Source organism: Pipra filicauda, unplaced genomic scaffold (assembly GCF_003945595.2).
Source record: "Pipra filicauda isolate LSUMZ 115617 unplaced genomic scaffold, ASM394559v2 scaffold17_size4572894_pilon, whole genome shotgun sequence".
In the NCBI taxonomy this organism is placed as follows: Eukaryota; Metazoa; Chordata; class Aves; order Passeriformes; family Pipridae; genus Pipra; species Pipra filicauda.
Genome location: NW_024104287.1, coordinates 3,921,629 through 3,939,308, shown reverse-complemented (window position 1 = coordinate 3,939,308; position 17,680 = coordinate 3,921,629). Strand labels below are relative to the sequence as shown.

The following is a 17,680-nucleotide window of genomic DNA, read 5'->3' as shown; positions in this document are numbered from 1 at the left end:
AACTGTGGTTTAATTATATTTTCAGTTAAATCAGAACATCTCACTTGTTTTCTCTCGTCTTGAAGGAAGTCTGAAATTGTTTGTCCAGATAGAAATTTGGGGCATGATCACATCATAAATTTTCAGAATATAAAGCTGTGTTAGAACCCTGAAGGTTTTGTGGAATATAGTTGTCTCTGAGAGAGCTGCTTCAGGGCTGACAGGTTGTTCCTGGCTCCAGCACAATCCTGAACACACAGCTTTTGTAAAAGCATCCCAGAAACTGCTTCTGACACTCTCTTCCTTATTTTCCAGACCATTGAACTCTTACTGATCGGGAATTGAACACTGTAGAGATCCTTTAAACAACTTCTTGCATTTAGACAGCATCGGGAGGAGGGGAGTTCACAGTAGATATAAAAGATTGTTTTTTCTGTGAAGGAGTTCCTGAATTGATAAAGTTATCCTGAGATATGCATTTAGGGAATTTTGTCCATAAAGACAATTTAGTTAGTCAATGGGAACAACCAGAAGGAGTGTAGAAAGCACAGATGAGTGTTTCTGGAATTCTTTTTCCTCTACTAATTCCTGGATACCACTTCTTGTCCTTGGAAACAAGAAAAACTCGTGTAAATTGGACCGAGGCCTTTTTTTGGAGAGAGGAGGATCAGCCCATACCTCCTCCCATGGTGTAAAACCCCAGGAAATTCTACCCAGGTTTTTCTCTGCTTTTCATGCTTTCCACACTCCTAAAGCTTTTTGTTCAGCAGCCCCTTGAAGAATGTGGCATTTCCTTTGAGCTAATGAAATTGCAACAAGCAGCTGTAAGATTTGGACTGAATGAGCTGTTTCTCTGTGAGGAAAGAGAGCAGTTTCTTTCTGGGTAAAGGAATAAATATTGTGAAGAATAAACAATGTGAATTGCTGTAGTCTGAGGAAGGCAGAGGTTTGGGGCAGGCTTGAAGAGTTGCAATATATTGGCACTGGGAAGAGTAGGAGTGACATAAAATGCTACAGAAAAGAAGATGTGAGGGAAGTCTAAAAATGCTTGAAAATGATACCTTAGGGAAAATCTGAGTTGCTTCAGTTTTCAGCTGAGAAGCGTTGTGTACAGATCTCACTCAGAGACCAGCCAGTGCAAAGCTCTGATTCAAGGTGTGAGTTTGCTGTGAGAAATTTTCCATCCATGTCGGGATTTTGCCAACATCTTGTAAAAATGCTGCTTCATCAGTCCAGGCCTCGCTGGGAGCTGCAGACATTTGGCAGATGTTTGAGTTTCATTTCACTGTATCACAGAATGGTTGGAAGGTATCTATGAAAACCATATAGTCCAACTCCCCCTGCCAAGGCAGGCTCACCTAGAGCAGGTGACACGGGAACATGTCCAGGTAGGTTTTGAATGATTCCAGAGAGGGAGACTCCGTGATCTCCCTCGGCAGCCCGTTCCAGTGCCCTGCCACCCTCAATGTAAAGAAGTTCTTCCTCATGTTGAGGTGGAACTTCTTGCATTTTAGTTTATCACCATTACTCCTCGTCCTGTCACTGGGCACCACCAAAAAGAGTCTGACACCATCCACTTCCACAACTGAGATAGAGGAAATTTGATTACTGTTGCATCATCACATTATAAACTTTAACTTTGTAATTTTTTATCATGTGAATCTTTTTCTTTTGAATGATACAATCCTATGATCATACTCAGTGAAAAAATGCTGAAAGTGTATGTGTGTATGCAAAGTAATGAGGTAAAAAAATATAGGATAAGGCCTCCAATGTTGCTATACTGCTAACAAAACTCAACATTGAATAATTTAGCAAGAGGTCATTGACACCAAAAACACCAGATTCCTTTGCAGTAGCAATGTATGAATAATGTGAAGCTATTTCTGGGAGTCAGAAAAAGGAATAGTTCTGAAACTCAATTTTGCATCTATCTAAATAGTACAGATATCTCCTTGGGAGTTGTCAGCTCAGAAACTATAGTTCTTTAAATCAGTATGTTTAACTGGAGTGCACAACTCCAAAAAACCTACCAAAATATATTCTTGCAAGCATGAGTATGAAATACATAAACCCCCTAGCTGATGTCAAGTCATAAGCCTGTAAGACTTGATGAGGATGCTTGTCATCTATTCCTGCATGGACAATTGGTGATTAGAGTAAGGGTTGTGGTATAAAATTGAAAGAGTGATACTATCATGTAGGATTATTTTTCTTTTCCCATTAATTGCTAACGAGGAATGCAGGTCCTTCCTTCCTATCAGATAAATTGAAAAATAAATGTCTGAGTAATGCTGTCTTGCATCATGTTTGGCTGTCTGGCTTAAAATAAGCAGGTGTCATCCAAAATTTTTCAAGGGTCCAAGCCAAGTACTCAAAGCTATCAAATTGTTTTTTCACTCAACTTTTAATAAAAGCAAAATTGTTTTAAGAAGTTGTGTGTTGATGAATGTATGACTGAAACATAATGTCTGGAACAGATCAAAGTAATTTATTTCTAAAGTTGGAAACTCATAATATTCTATTTGTCGTAGTCTATTTTGAAATTTTTAAAACTTTCACATTTAGAAAAGTGTTTTTCCATTAGCAAACACACATTAATGCAACTAGACTGTTACAACCTCATTAATACTAAATTTTGTGGCACTGAATTAGTAATTATCGTGCAAATATTTAATTGCAAAATTATTCAGTTGCTGGATATTAATGTCACTTTGTGAACACTTCTGCTAAGTGTGCACTCTGTCAGTGTTCCAAACAAGAAAAACATGACAGAATGCCTGAGTGCTCACAGGTGGGGGAAAAAAAACAAACCCAAACCAACCAACTAAACACACACCTCCAAATAAAGAAAAAACACTAAAACCAGGAGACTGCAAATTTTTGTATTGAACTGTGAAGATTCTCTACCTGAATGTCATATATATATATCCAGTGAAAGGCAGTTTACATGCACTTAAGGACAGAAGAACAGAAAAAAAATCCCAAAATCGGAGCTACTCATTCCTTTAGCCCATTTTAGTACTGTGAGAAACTCATACATTTACTGCAATCGACAAATTTATGATCCCGGTTGACCTTTCGAAAATTCTTTAGCACTCTGTTTGCTGTCTTCTTTAAGTTTTTCCCTTGTCAGCTCTTTGCAGTGAAGTGCAAACTGCAGCAGAAAAGCTGGACTCTCCTCCTGGGGTTAGCATTGTATATTCTTAGGTGTCACATGTGTCCAGTGTGATAATACTTCTTACATCATGCCATTGCCAGCTCACGTTAGCATAACATCGACACTATCCACTGATAACTCCGTGGTTATAGAGCAAACATGAACTTCAGGACTTAAACTATGAATCAATTTGGCTTTGACAGCCTCTCATTCTAAGAAGTGTTTTCCTCTGAACCAGCTCTTTTTCCTTCCGTATTTTCTCACTTTCTTCTACTTTCTTATTGTCTCTCATCATGAAGGCACCAGAAACAAATATATTTATTACCTTACAAATGATAAGGCTAAAAAGGAGAATAATACTGTAAGAAGATGTTTGTTAAGAGGACAGGAAAGATTGCTTTTAGTCCACAGAAGTTGTAAAACAGCAAAAGTAACTGAAATTATTTGTAAAAATAATTTTAAAAACTATAAGAATCTCACTCTGAATAGGTTTTCCCCCTGTGGCTGCCAATTTTCAGTCTTTTGAAATTATTGGATTTGCTACTTTCATGCAGAGATCCTTCTCATTTTTTGAGAGCAGTCCCAAAATCCCCAGATTTGCGGAAAGGTGATTTTACAATGTTTCCATAAGAAAAGTCCCTATTCAAGGAAACCAATAGTCTTCTATTTCAATTATCTTCGTTCATCACAAAACCACCTACCTTTAGACTGCCATCATGCTCATATGCTGGAAGCCACAAGTAGTTGTAACAATGCAAGGAGAACCCACACTTAGCTGGAGACATTTCAGGAAACCTGCAGGCTCCTGATATGTCATTCTCCAGCTACCCTAAAACCCATTGGAACAGCTGAACACAAATGGAGATCAAATTATCAGATCTTGGTCCTCACCAAAGTCAGCTTCCTATACTGGCTATATCGTTAACGTCATTTGTCTATTGAACAAGACTCTTGTTATTTTTATTCAGAACAAAAATAATGTTGTCACGTCCAAAGGCTACATTTTCCCCTTTGAAAATACTCTTTTTCGTCCTTTGCGTTTAAACAAAATCTTTTGTCTCTATTCTTTTGTGGTCTGAGGCTCCTGTATCTCAGCCAAACACTGATACATTCATTGCAGGCTTCAGCTGCTTTGCAGAACCTGAATAGACATTTGAGGCTACTTGGGGGACTTCAATTAAACACTTCTACAGAGCTGATATTTTTTGTTGAAAAACAGTGTCTTTTTGCAAGGCCAAACAAAGTGGCAATTCCAAGGATGCAAATCAGAACAAAATACTTATAAAATAATAACTGCCAAGGCAACTAATTGTAAGCATTGAGCAGAGAGTACAAAGACCCATTTACTCACTTGTTTCCTTCTTTTACTCTACTATCATGAAATTACAACTATCTACACTACGGCAAAGATGCATACGATTAAGTAGAATTTCAGTGAGAAATTTCCAGATTTTGATAACTAAATTACAGACTTTTTGAGAAAATGAAGTTTGTTTTCTTGGAGAATGGTAGCTATGAAAATATACAAAAGCCTTTTATTCCTACGCACATGTACGAAGTGGAAATTCTCAGTGAAGTACAAGAATGCAATTCTTTTTTCTTCACCCTGCTTGTAAGACACAAATTTGGTGTAGTTCATGAAGTGCTTTAGAGCAACAAATGCTTCATGCTGATGTTTCCCATCAACTACCTGAGACTGCAGCAAGTGCTTTCCTTCTTTTTTTGGTCATTCTTTTTTAAATAAAACTTTTGCAACTTGCATCTATATGTACTTTTTTCCCCCTTTTATTTCTTTTTGATAATTTCCACCTGTTTATTTGCTGAAAAGTAGAAGAGGATCTTGGGACCTTGACTTGCTGGAGAGATTTTCCCACATGGCTTTAATTTCTTCTGCACTTCAAATTATTTGGTCCAATTCATCCTCCCCTCTTCTTTGTTTCCTTCTTCCCCTGGGCCCAGCAACCCAGCAGCAGAAGTCTTTTTGTATGTATGTGTGTGTTTGTGTGTTCTGATCTGAGCCAAATTATTGTGAATTACTCTGTCTGGCCTAGGCTATTATTAGACTAGCCAGCAACTGTAGCTCTTTTGATTATTTCAACAGCTGGTTTTGTTGCTTTACTAAAGCACAGCTCTCTCCTCCCCCTAGAAACTGCTTACCCAGATAAGGGGCTGTGTCAGGATCTGTTCCAAGACTGCAAAGGTAGATCTGCCATTGCTGCTCAGGAGCACTCTGTCAGAGCCCCATCTATCTCCCACAGAATTGTTAAAGCCTCCCTCCTTCCTAGGTACCTCCATTATTTACACACCTTTATCAGGTATCAACCCAGTGATGTGTTGTTGCATTTGGCAAAAACCCCTAAAGCTGTTTATCACTTGAGAATACCAACATAAACTAGAAGCTCACAGACAGAGCACGGATGAATGCATCTGGCAAACACTCACTAGGAAAGGATTACTTGAAAGAAATGGAAGCATTTAAAATCTAAAAAACACCTCTAAGCTTGAATACTCGTGGTGTTCCTCAGGGGTCTATATTGGGACTGGTGCTATTTAACATTGACAAGATGGACAGTGGCACTGAGTGCACCCTGAGCAGTTTGCTGATGAAACTAGGCTGTGTGCTGCAGTCAACAGGCTGGAGGGAAGGGATGCCATCCAAAGGGACCCGGACAGGCTTGAGACATGGGCCTGTGCAAACCTCATGAAGTTCAACAAGGCCAAGAGCAAGATCTTGCAATCCCAAGCAAAAGTACGGGATGGACAGAGAATGGATCAAGACTACCCTTTGGGAGAAGGACTTCAGGGTGTTGGTGGATGAGAAATTTGACATGTCTCATCAGCGTGTACTTGCAGCCCAGAAAGCCAACTCTATCCTGGCTGCACCAAAACCAGTGTGGCCAGCAGGTCAAGGGAGGTGCTTCTCCCTCTCTACTCTGCTTTAGTGAGATCCCACCTGGAGTACTGCATCCAGCTCTGGGGTCCTCAGCACCAGAGAAAGATGCAGACCTGTTAGAGCAGGTCCAGAGCAGAGCCACAAAGATGACCCAAAGGCTGAAACACCTCTCCTATGAAGACAGGTGGAGAGAGTTGGGGTTGTTCACCATGATGAAGAGAAGGCTCTGGGGAGACCTCACTACAGACTTCTAGTACTTTATGGAGGCTTACAAAAAGGAAGGAGAGGGACGTTTTATATGGGCAGATAGTGACAGGACGAGGAGGAACGGCTTTAGGCTGAAAGAGAGATATTAGGAGGAAATTCTTTAATGTGAGAGTGGTGAGACACTGAAACAGGTTGTCCAGAGAGGCTGTGATTGCCCCATCTCTGGAAGCATTAAAGGCGAGGATGGAGCCTGGATGGAGCTTAGTCTGGGGGAAGGTGTCCCTGCCCACGGCAGACGGGTTATTACTGGATGATTTCTAAGGTCCATTCCAACACAAACCGCATTATGGTTCTACGACTGGTACACTGGCAGTGTGAGCATACCTACACATAACAGACCTTGAAGAATTCTATCTACCGGTAAGTAACCTCCTTTTGGAGGGATTGAGCATTATTCTTTTTCTTTTTTGCAATAAAAATTTCAGAACTATGATTCAAGTATTTTATTGAATGTTGTGACATTTTTTTGTTTCAGGTAGTACTGTTTGGAATTTGTTTCCAGTACTCTTTACTGTAATATATTGGATATTGCTACCTGAAATTTGTATCCACATATGAATTATATCTTCATTTGATTTCTTCCTTTCAAGATGGGAATCCATCTTCAAACAGTTACAGGCATTTCTCGAATGGCTCCTCTAGGCCTAAAACTCAGTCACTGTCCCAAGTGCATTTCCTGCTGGCAGAGCTCAATATATGGCAAAATGGTTGCTTCAGGGACTTCACCCCTTCCTATATAATTTAGTTATTACACTTTCATTTTTAAGTTGGACTTTCCCTGTGAATGCTAAGGAACTCTTGATGATTTGATCAGCATTAAATACTCATGATCCTTCTATACTGTATTATTTGATATTTTGGGGAATGTTTTCTTAGTCATAGCTGGAACTACTCAATTCAGCATGGTTTTCTTAGGCCTAAGAGCTGTCCAAATGTATTTTTCAGTTTTATATGCTTAGGAGCCTCTGTGTTAATTTCATCAACAGCAACAAAAGAAGGTTTAATCCAATTTTCAGGCTCTCTGAATTTGTGCTATGTTCTATGGTATATTTCTGACTTTCCTTTCCTTGGTAATTTTACATGATACCAAGCTTCCCCCCCCCAACATTAGTGAAACATAGTATAAAAAGGAGATATTCAGGAAGTGGAAAATGGATGGTCCTTGTCATTCTTTGTGGTTAATGGAGGTTAGGAGCTGAATACAGGTGCTGCATTTTGGCTTTACAGTGGAGAACTAGCATACAAACAACACATACTGTTTGTTTTACATGGGAGAGTCTCTTATCTCTCACACATGCACGTACAAGCAACTTCCCTCCCTTTTGCTGTTCTTCCTCATACTTTCTGCATTGGAACTTAGTTTTCTGTTGTTTTTGATGCAGGTGAGGCTTTGTGGCACAGCCATATACCATACCTGTGACAGCAGTGCTCCACTGAAGAACTTTGTATCCCCTCTAGATCATGTACAAGGCATGCTGATCCTGCACTGAAATTTGTAAGGCGAGTTCCTTGGACTACCATGCAATCTATCCATGCAGAGGAGCATGAGGCTTTTGAAAACACATAGTAGAAGGCTTGATTTGTCTGTTATACAGTCCAGCTGTACATCCAGTTTTATGCCTGGCCTTACATCCTTTTGTAGCATAAAGCCTTATGTCCTTCAAAGTGTAACTATTATACCACTTGAACACTAAGAGCTCCAGTGAAAAAAAGCCTCTGTTAAGGAACAATGATGGTAAAGTCAAGAACTGAATCACTAAGAAATGCACAGATAATCATTTGTATTCACACATTATGAAATATTTTTTCAGTTTTGTGGTGACATATTTCTTTTTAACCTGTATGATCTGCTTTTTTCACAGTGTAGCATAGATGGTGCTTAGTGTGTCAGCACAGATACTGCTCAACATGAGGATTACTCACTGTTTTGTTGTATCTTCCTGCTCTAATTTGTGGTCACATAATTTATTGATTTACTGTCCCTCGTTCACTTGCTCTGAAGATGAATTTAACTTCAAGTTTTTTAGTAGTACCTAAAGTGGAGTAACATGTGAAAACATTTATGATTTGGTTTTACAATTACCACATGAAGAAGCAATATAATTTCCATTTTACATACAAGCAACTGAGGCCCGGGAGAAAAAAAAAGAAATGAGAGCTAAAACTACACAAGTGTCTGACTTAAAATGTGGCCCTGTTTTTCATATCACTTCGGCGCTCTAAGTGTGTACCTCACTGGTTTCAAGTAGGTCCTAAGATGACCTCTCCTTAAGTAGTTCAAACCACCGTCAAGAATCTCAGGCCAAGACACACATCCTGCTGGCGGGGAGCCACAGCCGCTGTCCGTCGGACTCCCGCCTGCCCCCAGCCCTCGGCCGGTACCGGGGCAGCACTGCCGCGCCCGCAATCCCCGCTGCTCCCGGGGCTCCCGGCTTGCCGGCCGCCCGCAGGAACTGCCCTTCTCACCTCACAGAACCACAAAATTGTTAGGGTTGGAAGGGATCTCTGGAGGTCATAGAGTACAACCCCCTGCCAAAGCAGGGTCACCTACAGCAGGTGACACAGGAACGCATCCAGGTGGGTTTATGTCTCCAGAGAGTGAGACTGCACGACCACTCTGGGCAACCTGTTCCAGTGCCCTGCCACCTTCAACATAATGAAGTTATTCCTCACGTTGAGGTGGAACTTCTAGTGTTTTAGTTTATGGCCATTGCTCCTCGTCCTGTCGCTGGGCACCACCATAAAGAGCCTGGCGCCATCATCTTGGCACCTCCTCGACCTCGTCGTGAGGCGAGGCAGACCTCGCACCCGCTCGCCGCAAGCCCCTTCTTCCCCTTAGCAGGAGGCCGCCCGGGCTCACCCCGCCCCGCTCGGTGCCGGCAGTGGCCGTCCCGGCCCGTCCCCACGAGGTGCCCGCGGTCGCAGAGCTGCTGCCCGGCGGCGGCCGCCAGGTACCTCCCCCCGCCACCGCCTCCTCCGCCCCCTTTTGTGGCGGTGCCAGGCGGCCGCCGGGTTTCCTGCTGACGCCGGAGAGCCGCGGATGGGCAGGAAAGGCCGCCTCTGCTCCCGCCTCGCCCCGCTCGCCCGGCCGGCAGAGGCGCGGAGCGGTGTCCGGGAGCAGCGCGGCTGAGAGGGCGCAGGTGCGGGGCGGGCCCGGGGGCCGGGCGGTCGCGCCGAGGAGAGGGCATCGGTCATGGCAGCCCCCGCTTCCTAAATGCTGCCGGCCGCCCCTCCGCCGCCGATGGCCGAAGCCTGGAGGCTGGAGGAGGACGAGGAGGAGCTGCGGGAGCTCGGCAGGAGGCACCGGAGGGTCGCGCTGAGCTCGGCGGCAGGTGAGGGGCTGGGGCGCGGCGGGCCGTGGCGTCGCTTGCTTTGGGCCGGCCCTGGCCCGCTCCCCGGGTCTGGATTCCTGTCGGGGGCTGGGCGGCGTTGGCGCTGCCGCCCCGAGGTGTGCCGGCCCCGGTGGCCTCGCCCGAGGGCAGCTCCGTTCAGCTCAGGTGCATCCGAGCCCAGGCGTGTGCCCGCGGGCCGTCCTCCCCAGGCGCAGCCCCAGAGCTGCTCCCGCTCCTGCTCCGAGCTGATCATAGAGTCATAGGGTGGTTTGAGTTGGAAGGGGGCCTTGAAGATGATCTAGTCCCAACCTCCCTGCCATGGGTAGGGACACCTTCAAACTAGACCAGGTTGCTCCGAGCACCATCCAACCTGGCCTTGAGCACCTCCTTAAGCAGGTGCAGGGATGGGGCATCTACAGCTTCCATGGGCAACCTGTTCAGTGTCTCGCCACGCTGATGCTAACCTGGGCATGTGCTGGCCACCACAGACACGTCCAGTTGCATAGGCTGCCCTATCAGGAAATTAAATGCCGATTTTTCTTCAAAGTACCAAGGTGGAGGAAGCTCTAGATATCAACGCTGTTTACATGTAGCCATTTTTATGTAGGTATGGACAGCAGGCCCTGGCAGACAGAAGGCAGGAATTGGTGCATACAAGAAGGCATGGAGCTTGGGAGTGAGCAGATTGATATGTATTTATAGAGAGACCTGGAGGTCGCAGCAAGCTTTTATTTGAAATAGTGAACTGCAGTGGATCCTGGCAGCAATTGAAAGTATTTAATTCAGACTTTATTGTTGATTGAGGGGCAACACACATGTCACTTTATTGTAGTCACTGAGGTGAGAACACAGCATTTATTTTTCTGTCAGTGTAAACTTCCCTCCAGAATGAATAATTTTCCTAAAGTCTGTTTCAAGGTAAAGTCTCAGCCACACTGCATAATTAAAATTGAATTCCAAATATTCCAATTTTTAATAATTAGGATTCAACTGTGGCAATATAGCATCTTCTACAATTTGGGTGGTTTTGCATCCATTTCAGCAACAAGAAATTGAGTGTCCCTTTGTAGATGACAAAAACACAGCAACTTGAGGGATCACAGCGGAAAACTTGGAACAGGCAGGTGCCGTGGCTTCCAGTGACCCAAGTTATGTCACTGCCTATCTGGGCAGGTGGAGGATTAGCAGGGCCTTATTGAAACCACTGTGGTTTGGAATGTGTGCAGGGTTTCACCTTGTCTGGGGTAGAGTGCAAAAAAACCCAGTGTTGGTTCCTGTATGGTTTCCACTATAGTTCGTGCTGCTGGTTATGGTACCTGTTTTCTAAAGGTGTTTCTTTCGGAGGTTTTTATTAGCAGAAAACACAGAGTTGGTTCTACAGTTTATATATGTATATAACCTTTGCCACCTTCTTGTGGAACAAAGCTTGTTCCCAGAGTTTGTCTTTGGCACAATGCAATAACCAGTAATAAAAGACTCGTATTCCTTTTTCAGTTTTTATTAGTGTTTTGTCCTGACAACCACCCTTGGAAATGGGCCGGCACTTTATGTTTACTTTACTAGTGTAAAGTATGTGTGAATGAATAGCATTCTGCTTTAGTTGTCTCGCCTTCTTTCCATCTGTTTGCAAGACTACACACTGGGAAAACAGCACAAGGACTCCTAGCAGAGTATTCTCAAGGCATCCGTGAAGAATATCATCCAAGGTGGATGAGTTTGCTGTTCTTCCTTTACTTGGCCTTTATTTACATACTTTTATTTACAAACCTATTGAAAATAAGTGGGGTTTTTTTGCATGTAATGTGCGGTTACACTGCCAGGATGGTAATATAAATAGGTGTTAAATAAGCCTGCTAGATATTTTTTACAGGGTTTAAGCAATGTAGTTGCACCTTAGCAGACGGCCAATTTAAGCAGTTCAGTCTATTAAACTAATTGTGAATGCAAGCAACTTAAAATTTCTGGTATGTTCAGCTTATACATGAAAATGCATTGGTCATCTTTGTCCTGCACGTGCAAGGCACATATGCAAAGTGGTACTCGAAAGGTGAAAGTTCACAAACGCTTCTGACTTACTAAACACTCAGGCATGTAATTAGCACTGTTTTATTGGACAACCAGAGCACAGGAGGCTCTGGAACGAAGAAGTAGTATTTTCCCTTGAAGCTAGTCACAGTTGTAGTATGCCTCATGTTGTAGAATAAAGCCAGCTAAGCTAATCTAACAGCTTGCTGCTGCTCTAGAGGTGTGATCTCCGTTGTGGATGTGCACTTCTGCTCTCTCTTGTGTATCAGCTCTGCTGCTTGTCCAACCTGCTGGTGAGTGAAGTTGTGGCTTGGTGGCAGCCTAGGCTGATCTACTGGGTGGCTGCTGAGGCCTCTCTTGGAGACCTTGTGCTTGCTAGAACCTGCACCAGCCTGTTCTGGTGCATTGGCCAAGCAGTGGGATATTTTTTTAGCTCTCTTCAGTGGATGGGAGCCTGCTGATTCAGCTCGCTGGAATGGTTTTGCACAGGTTTGGATGAATGTTGAAGCTGGCACAAGGGAAAGAGTAGGAACATGCAGCTGGAGGGAGGTAAGAGGCTATGCCAGCCAGAAGTTAGTTTGGCTTAGGTTGCTGTACAACTGCAGCCTGAGAGCTGTTAGAGACTTACGCATGGATTTTTTATTTGGTTCACTGGGGGGTTGACGTGTTTGGGTTTTTTTGCTGCATTGAGTTGGGGGCCTTTTTGCTGGTTTAATGCTTACTTAAGCACCAGGCAAGTGCCAGAGCTGATGGTAAAGCGGGGATTGAAAACTTGGAGAGGTGAGCGGATGAGATGGTCAGAATCAATATTATCCATGGGTTAGTTGTAGATAGCCCAGGTGACTTGTCTGACCGCCTGTTTTTACCACACTACATGTCATGATTCCATGTCATGGAATTATTTTCTCTGAATTCGAGAAAGCTTTTTATTTAGCGTGTTCTGGAAAACCTGTGAGGAGATATTAAGTAGAGCAATTTGAGATTCTTCTAATGAAATGTTTTTCTGAGAAAACGCTGACTGAATGATTTTTTTTTTAATATGTGTAGGTTTTTTTAATGATAGGGAGGAGAACTACGGTATATTCTTTAAAAATTGAGAAGAATAAAAGTTGCTTCCTAGGTTCGTTGAAACTGAATCATATGGTCATCTTCTGTGGGAAAGGAAGCTAGGCTTGTTGGAAACCTTTAGGGTTTTTTACTGCGATTAAATAAGCAAAATAATGTGATCAGTTTCTACCTCCCTTGTGGCATATTTCTGTCACATACATTATTGTTCTGGAAAGTAATAGAGACCATAGGATGTTTACTGGATTTTTTTTTTGGTTTAGAATGTTAGTATTTTTATTTAGTTTGTTTTTAATAAAGTGGAAACAAAAAGTTCCAAACAAACCAGAACAACAACAAACCCCACTAAAATCCTGTTTTTCCATAGACTTACAGGCTCTCTCCAGGCTAACTTAGAGCCTTAATGTGGTGTGCTTTCCTGTTTTCACTAGCTTTTTATTCTATGACTACTGACTAAAATAAGCAGACTTGCAGGAAAGTTTATAGTGAATATGGTAAATTTTAGTTATGAAATGCATTGGTTAATTATGTGTCCTTACTGCTGCATTAGGGCTTAGTGCCCCAATATTCTGAAGTTATCTAAAGTGCACAAGACATTTTTAACATATTCAGTATCTGCATTATTTCACTTTGAATTCTGGGCAGTGTTCCCTGAGAAAGTATAGCCCATTATGGATGTGGATTTCTTTACTCAAAAATAAAATGAAATTGCCAAATATAGAAACCAATAATCAAATTTATTTGAGTTGATAATGAAGACCTATTGTGATTTGTACTTTAATGTGTGGTAAAAGTACATGTGGTCAATAGTACAAGGAAAGGCTTTGATTTAATTTAATATTGCTCTGTTTTACTTATCACAAATGCTTGTCTGTGGTTTGTTGCAACACAAATTTTGCATATGAGTTTTGCTATGCTGATTAAAACATCTCTGGGTTGTGTTTTGTTGTAGGGGTTTTTTTCCCCTCTTCCTCTATTTCCATTTCTCCATAGTATTTCACATGTTTCCTGGAACCTTTTCAACTCTAGTGGGCAATTTTAGGTTATGAGTGAAATCATCAGTTCTTGGTTCGTTGACTGACTGAGTGCTTTGGGGTTTTTTTTTGCCAAAACAAGATCTGGTTCAGAGTTGGATCAATTCTTTCTGCTCCCACAACTCCCACATCAAACTGGTGCTGACTTGTTTTGAAGCTGAGAACAATGAGCTGTGTCCAATAAAACAAATTAGGGTTGAATATGTCACTGCTCAGCATGCTGAGAGGTTATGGGGGTACATTTGTATAGTGTGTCTGGTGAAATTCAGTGAACATTAATTTGCAGGCATCATGGATTTTTAACTGATAAATGAAGAATCTAGTACAAGAATGCTCAGCAGTTGTTTTCATCTTAATGCAAAAATACGTGTTTGAGCTTAAGAAGTAAAGAGTAAGATGGTCTGAAATTCTTCACGAAATTCTTAAGTCTGAGACTGTTTCAGTGATGATGTCCTTTAGGATTCACTGGATCATAACAAGAACAGCTCAACCTTAGTCCTTCCCAAGGGGCACAGTGACCCTGGAGCAGAGATAAAGCATAATTAGGAAAAGGGTGATTCTAAGAGTTTGTTGCTTAACTAAATCTTATATTTTAGAAGTGGAAAGATCTGCATCTTGCAGAACAGATGTCAGCATTGTTCAGCTGGAAACTTCTTTGCATGCCTGTGTCCTTCAGTGCTGATCTGAGAATTGTTCTGTTTGTCCACACCGAGTATAACCATTTATCCTCTTTTATTCAGAGAAGAAAAAAAAAATCCCAATAGAGTAGATCACCTGTCTTAAATAAATTCATATAGTCTACCTGTGTCTGCTACTCTGTCCATGTGTATGCCAGAAGCCCTTAAAGAAAGGGCTGACAGGAGCATTGGGGGGTGGGGGTGGTGCCACTATTAATTTCATTTATTTATTTATTGAATCATTTGCCTCACAATAGTAGAGTTGATTACCAGCTGAGCATCTCTTCCCTCTTCCTCCTAGGATTCAGTCTGTTTTGTTTTGGTAGTCCCAATGCAAACTCAAAGACTTCACTACTCAAAGACTTCACTTTTAATAACTGCTTCAGGCACCACCACAGTAAAATATTTAAAATCTAAAGAGCACAAAATATGTAATTCTTCTGTAATAATCTCTGACTGGTGCTGGGATGTTGTATCATGTAAGTATTGAAAGGATTACCTGATCGGACATTTTCCATATCTCACTGAAGTTAGTGCACACATTTCCACTATATTTCATAGTCTTTGACTGTAGCTTGCTTGAGGTAAATATAAATATTAACTAAAGCTTTTCTGGAAGTTGACTAACATAGCTTATATATGGAAATTCCCCAACATTGAAATTTGAGTGTACTGTCGGTGACAAGAAAAAAACCTGCTTGCAGTCACTTGGCCAAGAGTGTAGACTAAACCCCAAAGAATGTTGTGTCCTCTGAAGAAACAACCCTTCTAAAAAGGAAAGCTGCTCTAAGGAAAATAACTGAATACATTCTGATAGTCAACAGTGTGATTTACTAACCAAGGAAACTGTAGAAGGACAACTGATAATAATAAGTATTATTATTAAGTGATGAAACAAACTTTCTCATTTAGGTTATAGCCAAAGCAAGGCACAGAAATGTATCATTGCTTAAGGAGAGGTATTTTGTAGCCAGAGAATGACCTATTGAATTATGATTGCCCAAAGATCGTGCTGTTACCTGTGTTAAAAGCAGTAATTTCCTGTCAAGGCAACAAATGATAAGTCAGGGTTGTTGCATAAAGAATAGGGATAGACAGCAAAGGGCAAAATGAGTCATAACCTCATTTTACAGAAGTGGTTGTTGTTTACAGATGGGAAAAAATAATATTTGTAAATAAATTTGTCAATATTTGCTTTTGACCATGTAGCCTTTGTTGTCCTGCAATGGTTTCTTTCACATGATGTGCAAGAGACCAATCCACACACAAGAGTCGAGGTATTTGATTTATTCACAGTGCAGCACAGAAATCCACAAAGCCGGCACACCGATTATCAAACCTTTTCACTATTTATACATCTTAGCAAGCGAAGGCATTAGTGTTTAGTGGCTCTAAGTTACATAGTTCTCTCATTAATTAGTATTCTATTTCTATTGGTTAAATGACTCTCTTGTTTCTTATGCTAATTAGTCCACATGCTAAATCTTCTTTTGAGTAGATGAGTTTCTTGAGTCAGTGGCTGTGAGTCCGTGGTCCTGATCTCCCCCTGCCACAATTACCTTTTACTTAGTTAGCACGTCAGATTGATGAGTTGGCTTGCTTTGTTCCTCCTAATCTGGTTCCTGCTGGCCTTATCTTGGACATTCTGCCAAGTGTCCTTGCAGTCTATCAGTTCAGCATTCCACTGTGATTGTTTCTCAAGTTTTGTACTCCTAAATTCCTCCTTTTTTTTTTCTTTTTCTACAACTGCAATTACTGAAGCAAGTTAAGCTGCAATTACTGAGATGTTAAATATAATTTATCTGTTTGGAAGCCATACATCACCTTGATTTAAAATCTGTAAACAACAAAGCAGTGGTGTTGACTCTCTCTCCATGAAAAGTTGATGTAGTTTTGTGTGTGTTGTTTCAGTCAGAATCTCATACAATATGTGCCATATGAAATTCTATTTTTATAGCACTAAAGTAACTTGACATAAACTTCCTCTCTTGATGCTTATTGTCTATAATTAAATACAGCACTTTACATTTAGCATGGTCTAGTTTCTTTGCTTTGATGATTTTGTGTTTGTGACCATGGAAGTGCTGGCTGGAAGGGAGCTCTGGGGTCACCTAGTCCAGCCTCCTTCTTGAAGCAGGCCTGTTGCTAAGGCTAGATCCATCCAACCAAGGCTTTTTCTAGCTGTATCTTGGAAGGTCATCCAAAAGAGGGGGATCCAAAAGAGGGTCATCCAAAAGGTGCTCAGCTTCAGCCCTGCACTAACTCCTAATGAAAGAGTTTTTACTCACATTCAACCTGAACCTTCCAAGGCACAATTGCGACAATGCCCATTGCAATATTGTCTACTAACGCCAGGAAGAGTTTGCATTTGTGATCTTTGTTGCTACCCTACAGGTAGCTGTGTACTGTGGTTAAATAGCTCTTTTGCCACCTTTTTTCTGGAGTAAAGAAGTCTGGCCTCTTCAGCCTTCTCATTGTGCAGTCCTACCTTGCTTATTCGGGTTCTCAATCTATACAAAAAATGTAGTGGAAGCCTTGTTCTCATTGCTGGCCAAGATTTTTTACTCTGCTCTTGAAAAACAGTATGAACCAAAGGTACTGAAGCATTTCAACAGCAGATTTGGGAACACAACATATCATCTGTTGATCTGTGGTTTGTCCTTGGCAAGTATCCTTCCCTTCAGTGAAGGACAAAAATAAGTTTTGCAGGAAAGCACAGATTTAGTGGTTGATGGCACATACCAAGAAAATTTACTTTTTTTTTCCTCAACATTGTATGAATTTTGAAAGACACAGGATTTTATGTCTATTGGTATTTTTAAATTGACCATCTGATGTAGTGCTGTTACACTAATTGCTTCAGGTGGTGTTGTAAATCTGTAGAGATTTGTATGGATTGCATGCGTTATTCTAAAAACATCGGTTTGACATTCTGACTTGAAAATTTAGAATCTTCTGACAAAAGTTAATGGAATTCTAAAAAAGATGCTTCAAAGATGAACTTAATTGGTTTATGAAGTCTTGCATGTGTTACAAATCAAATCTATCCCTACTTTCTATGGCTGTATTTGGGTGCAGTCTGAAGGGCTTCATTACAGCAAGGCTGAAAATGTTCACACTGTAGTAGAAGCTGAATGCAACAGATTTTATTGTTCATTTCCTTTCCTACTGCCTTTTTTTTCCCCCTAAGCTTTTTAAGAGATTATGGTATTTGTTGTGTGTGTTACTACCTCAGTCAGCTTGTTCAG

General features: G+C 41.6%; 2 protein-coding genes across 3 annotated transcripts in view; one reads left to right on the top strand and one right to left on the bottom strand.

Moving 5' to 3' along the window:
* Positions 1 to 8,128: 8,128 nt before the first annotated feature.
* Positions 8,129 to 9,519, bottom strand: LOC120322985 (translation initiation factor IF-2-like). Its single transcript, XM_039379872.1, has 2 exons — positions 9,160 to 9,519; positions 8,129 to 8,332 (listed from the first exon to the last, which is right to left on the bottom strand). The coding sequence occupies exons 1-2, from the start codon at positions 9,492 to 9,494 to the stop codon at positions 8,323 to 8,325; spliced, it is 345 nt and encodes a 114-aa protein (XP_039235806.1). The 5' UTR covers positions 9,495 to 9,519; the 3' UTR covers positions 8,129 to 8,322.
* SH3D19 (SH3 domain containing 19) overlaps positions 9,305 to 17,680 on the top strand; it is an 86,744-nt gene continuing 78,368 nt past the window's right edge. For both annotated transcript variants that reach the window (XM_027721656.2, XM_027721655.2), the window contains exon 1: positions 9,305 to 9,631. In XM_027721656.2, the coding sequence (XP_027577457.2) occupies positions 9,514 to 9,631 (118 nt within the window). In that variant the 5' untranslated portion in view covers positions 9,305 to 9,513. The remainder of the gene's footprint in view (positions 9,632 to 17,680) is intronic.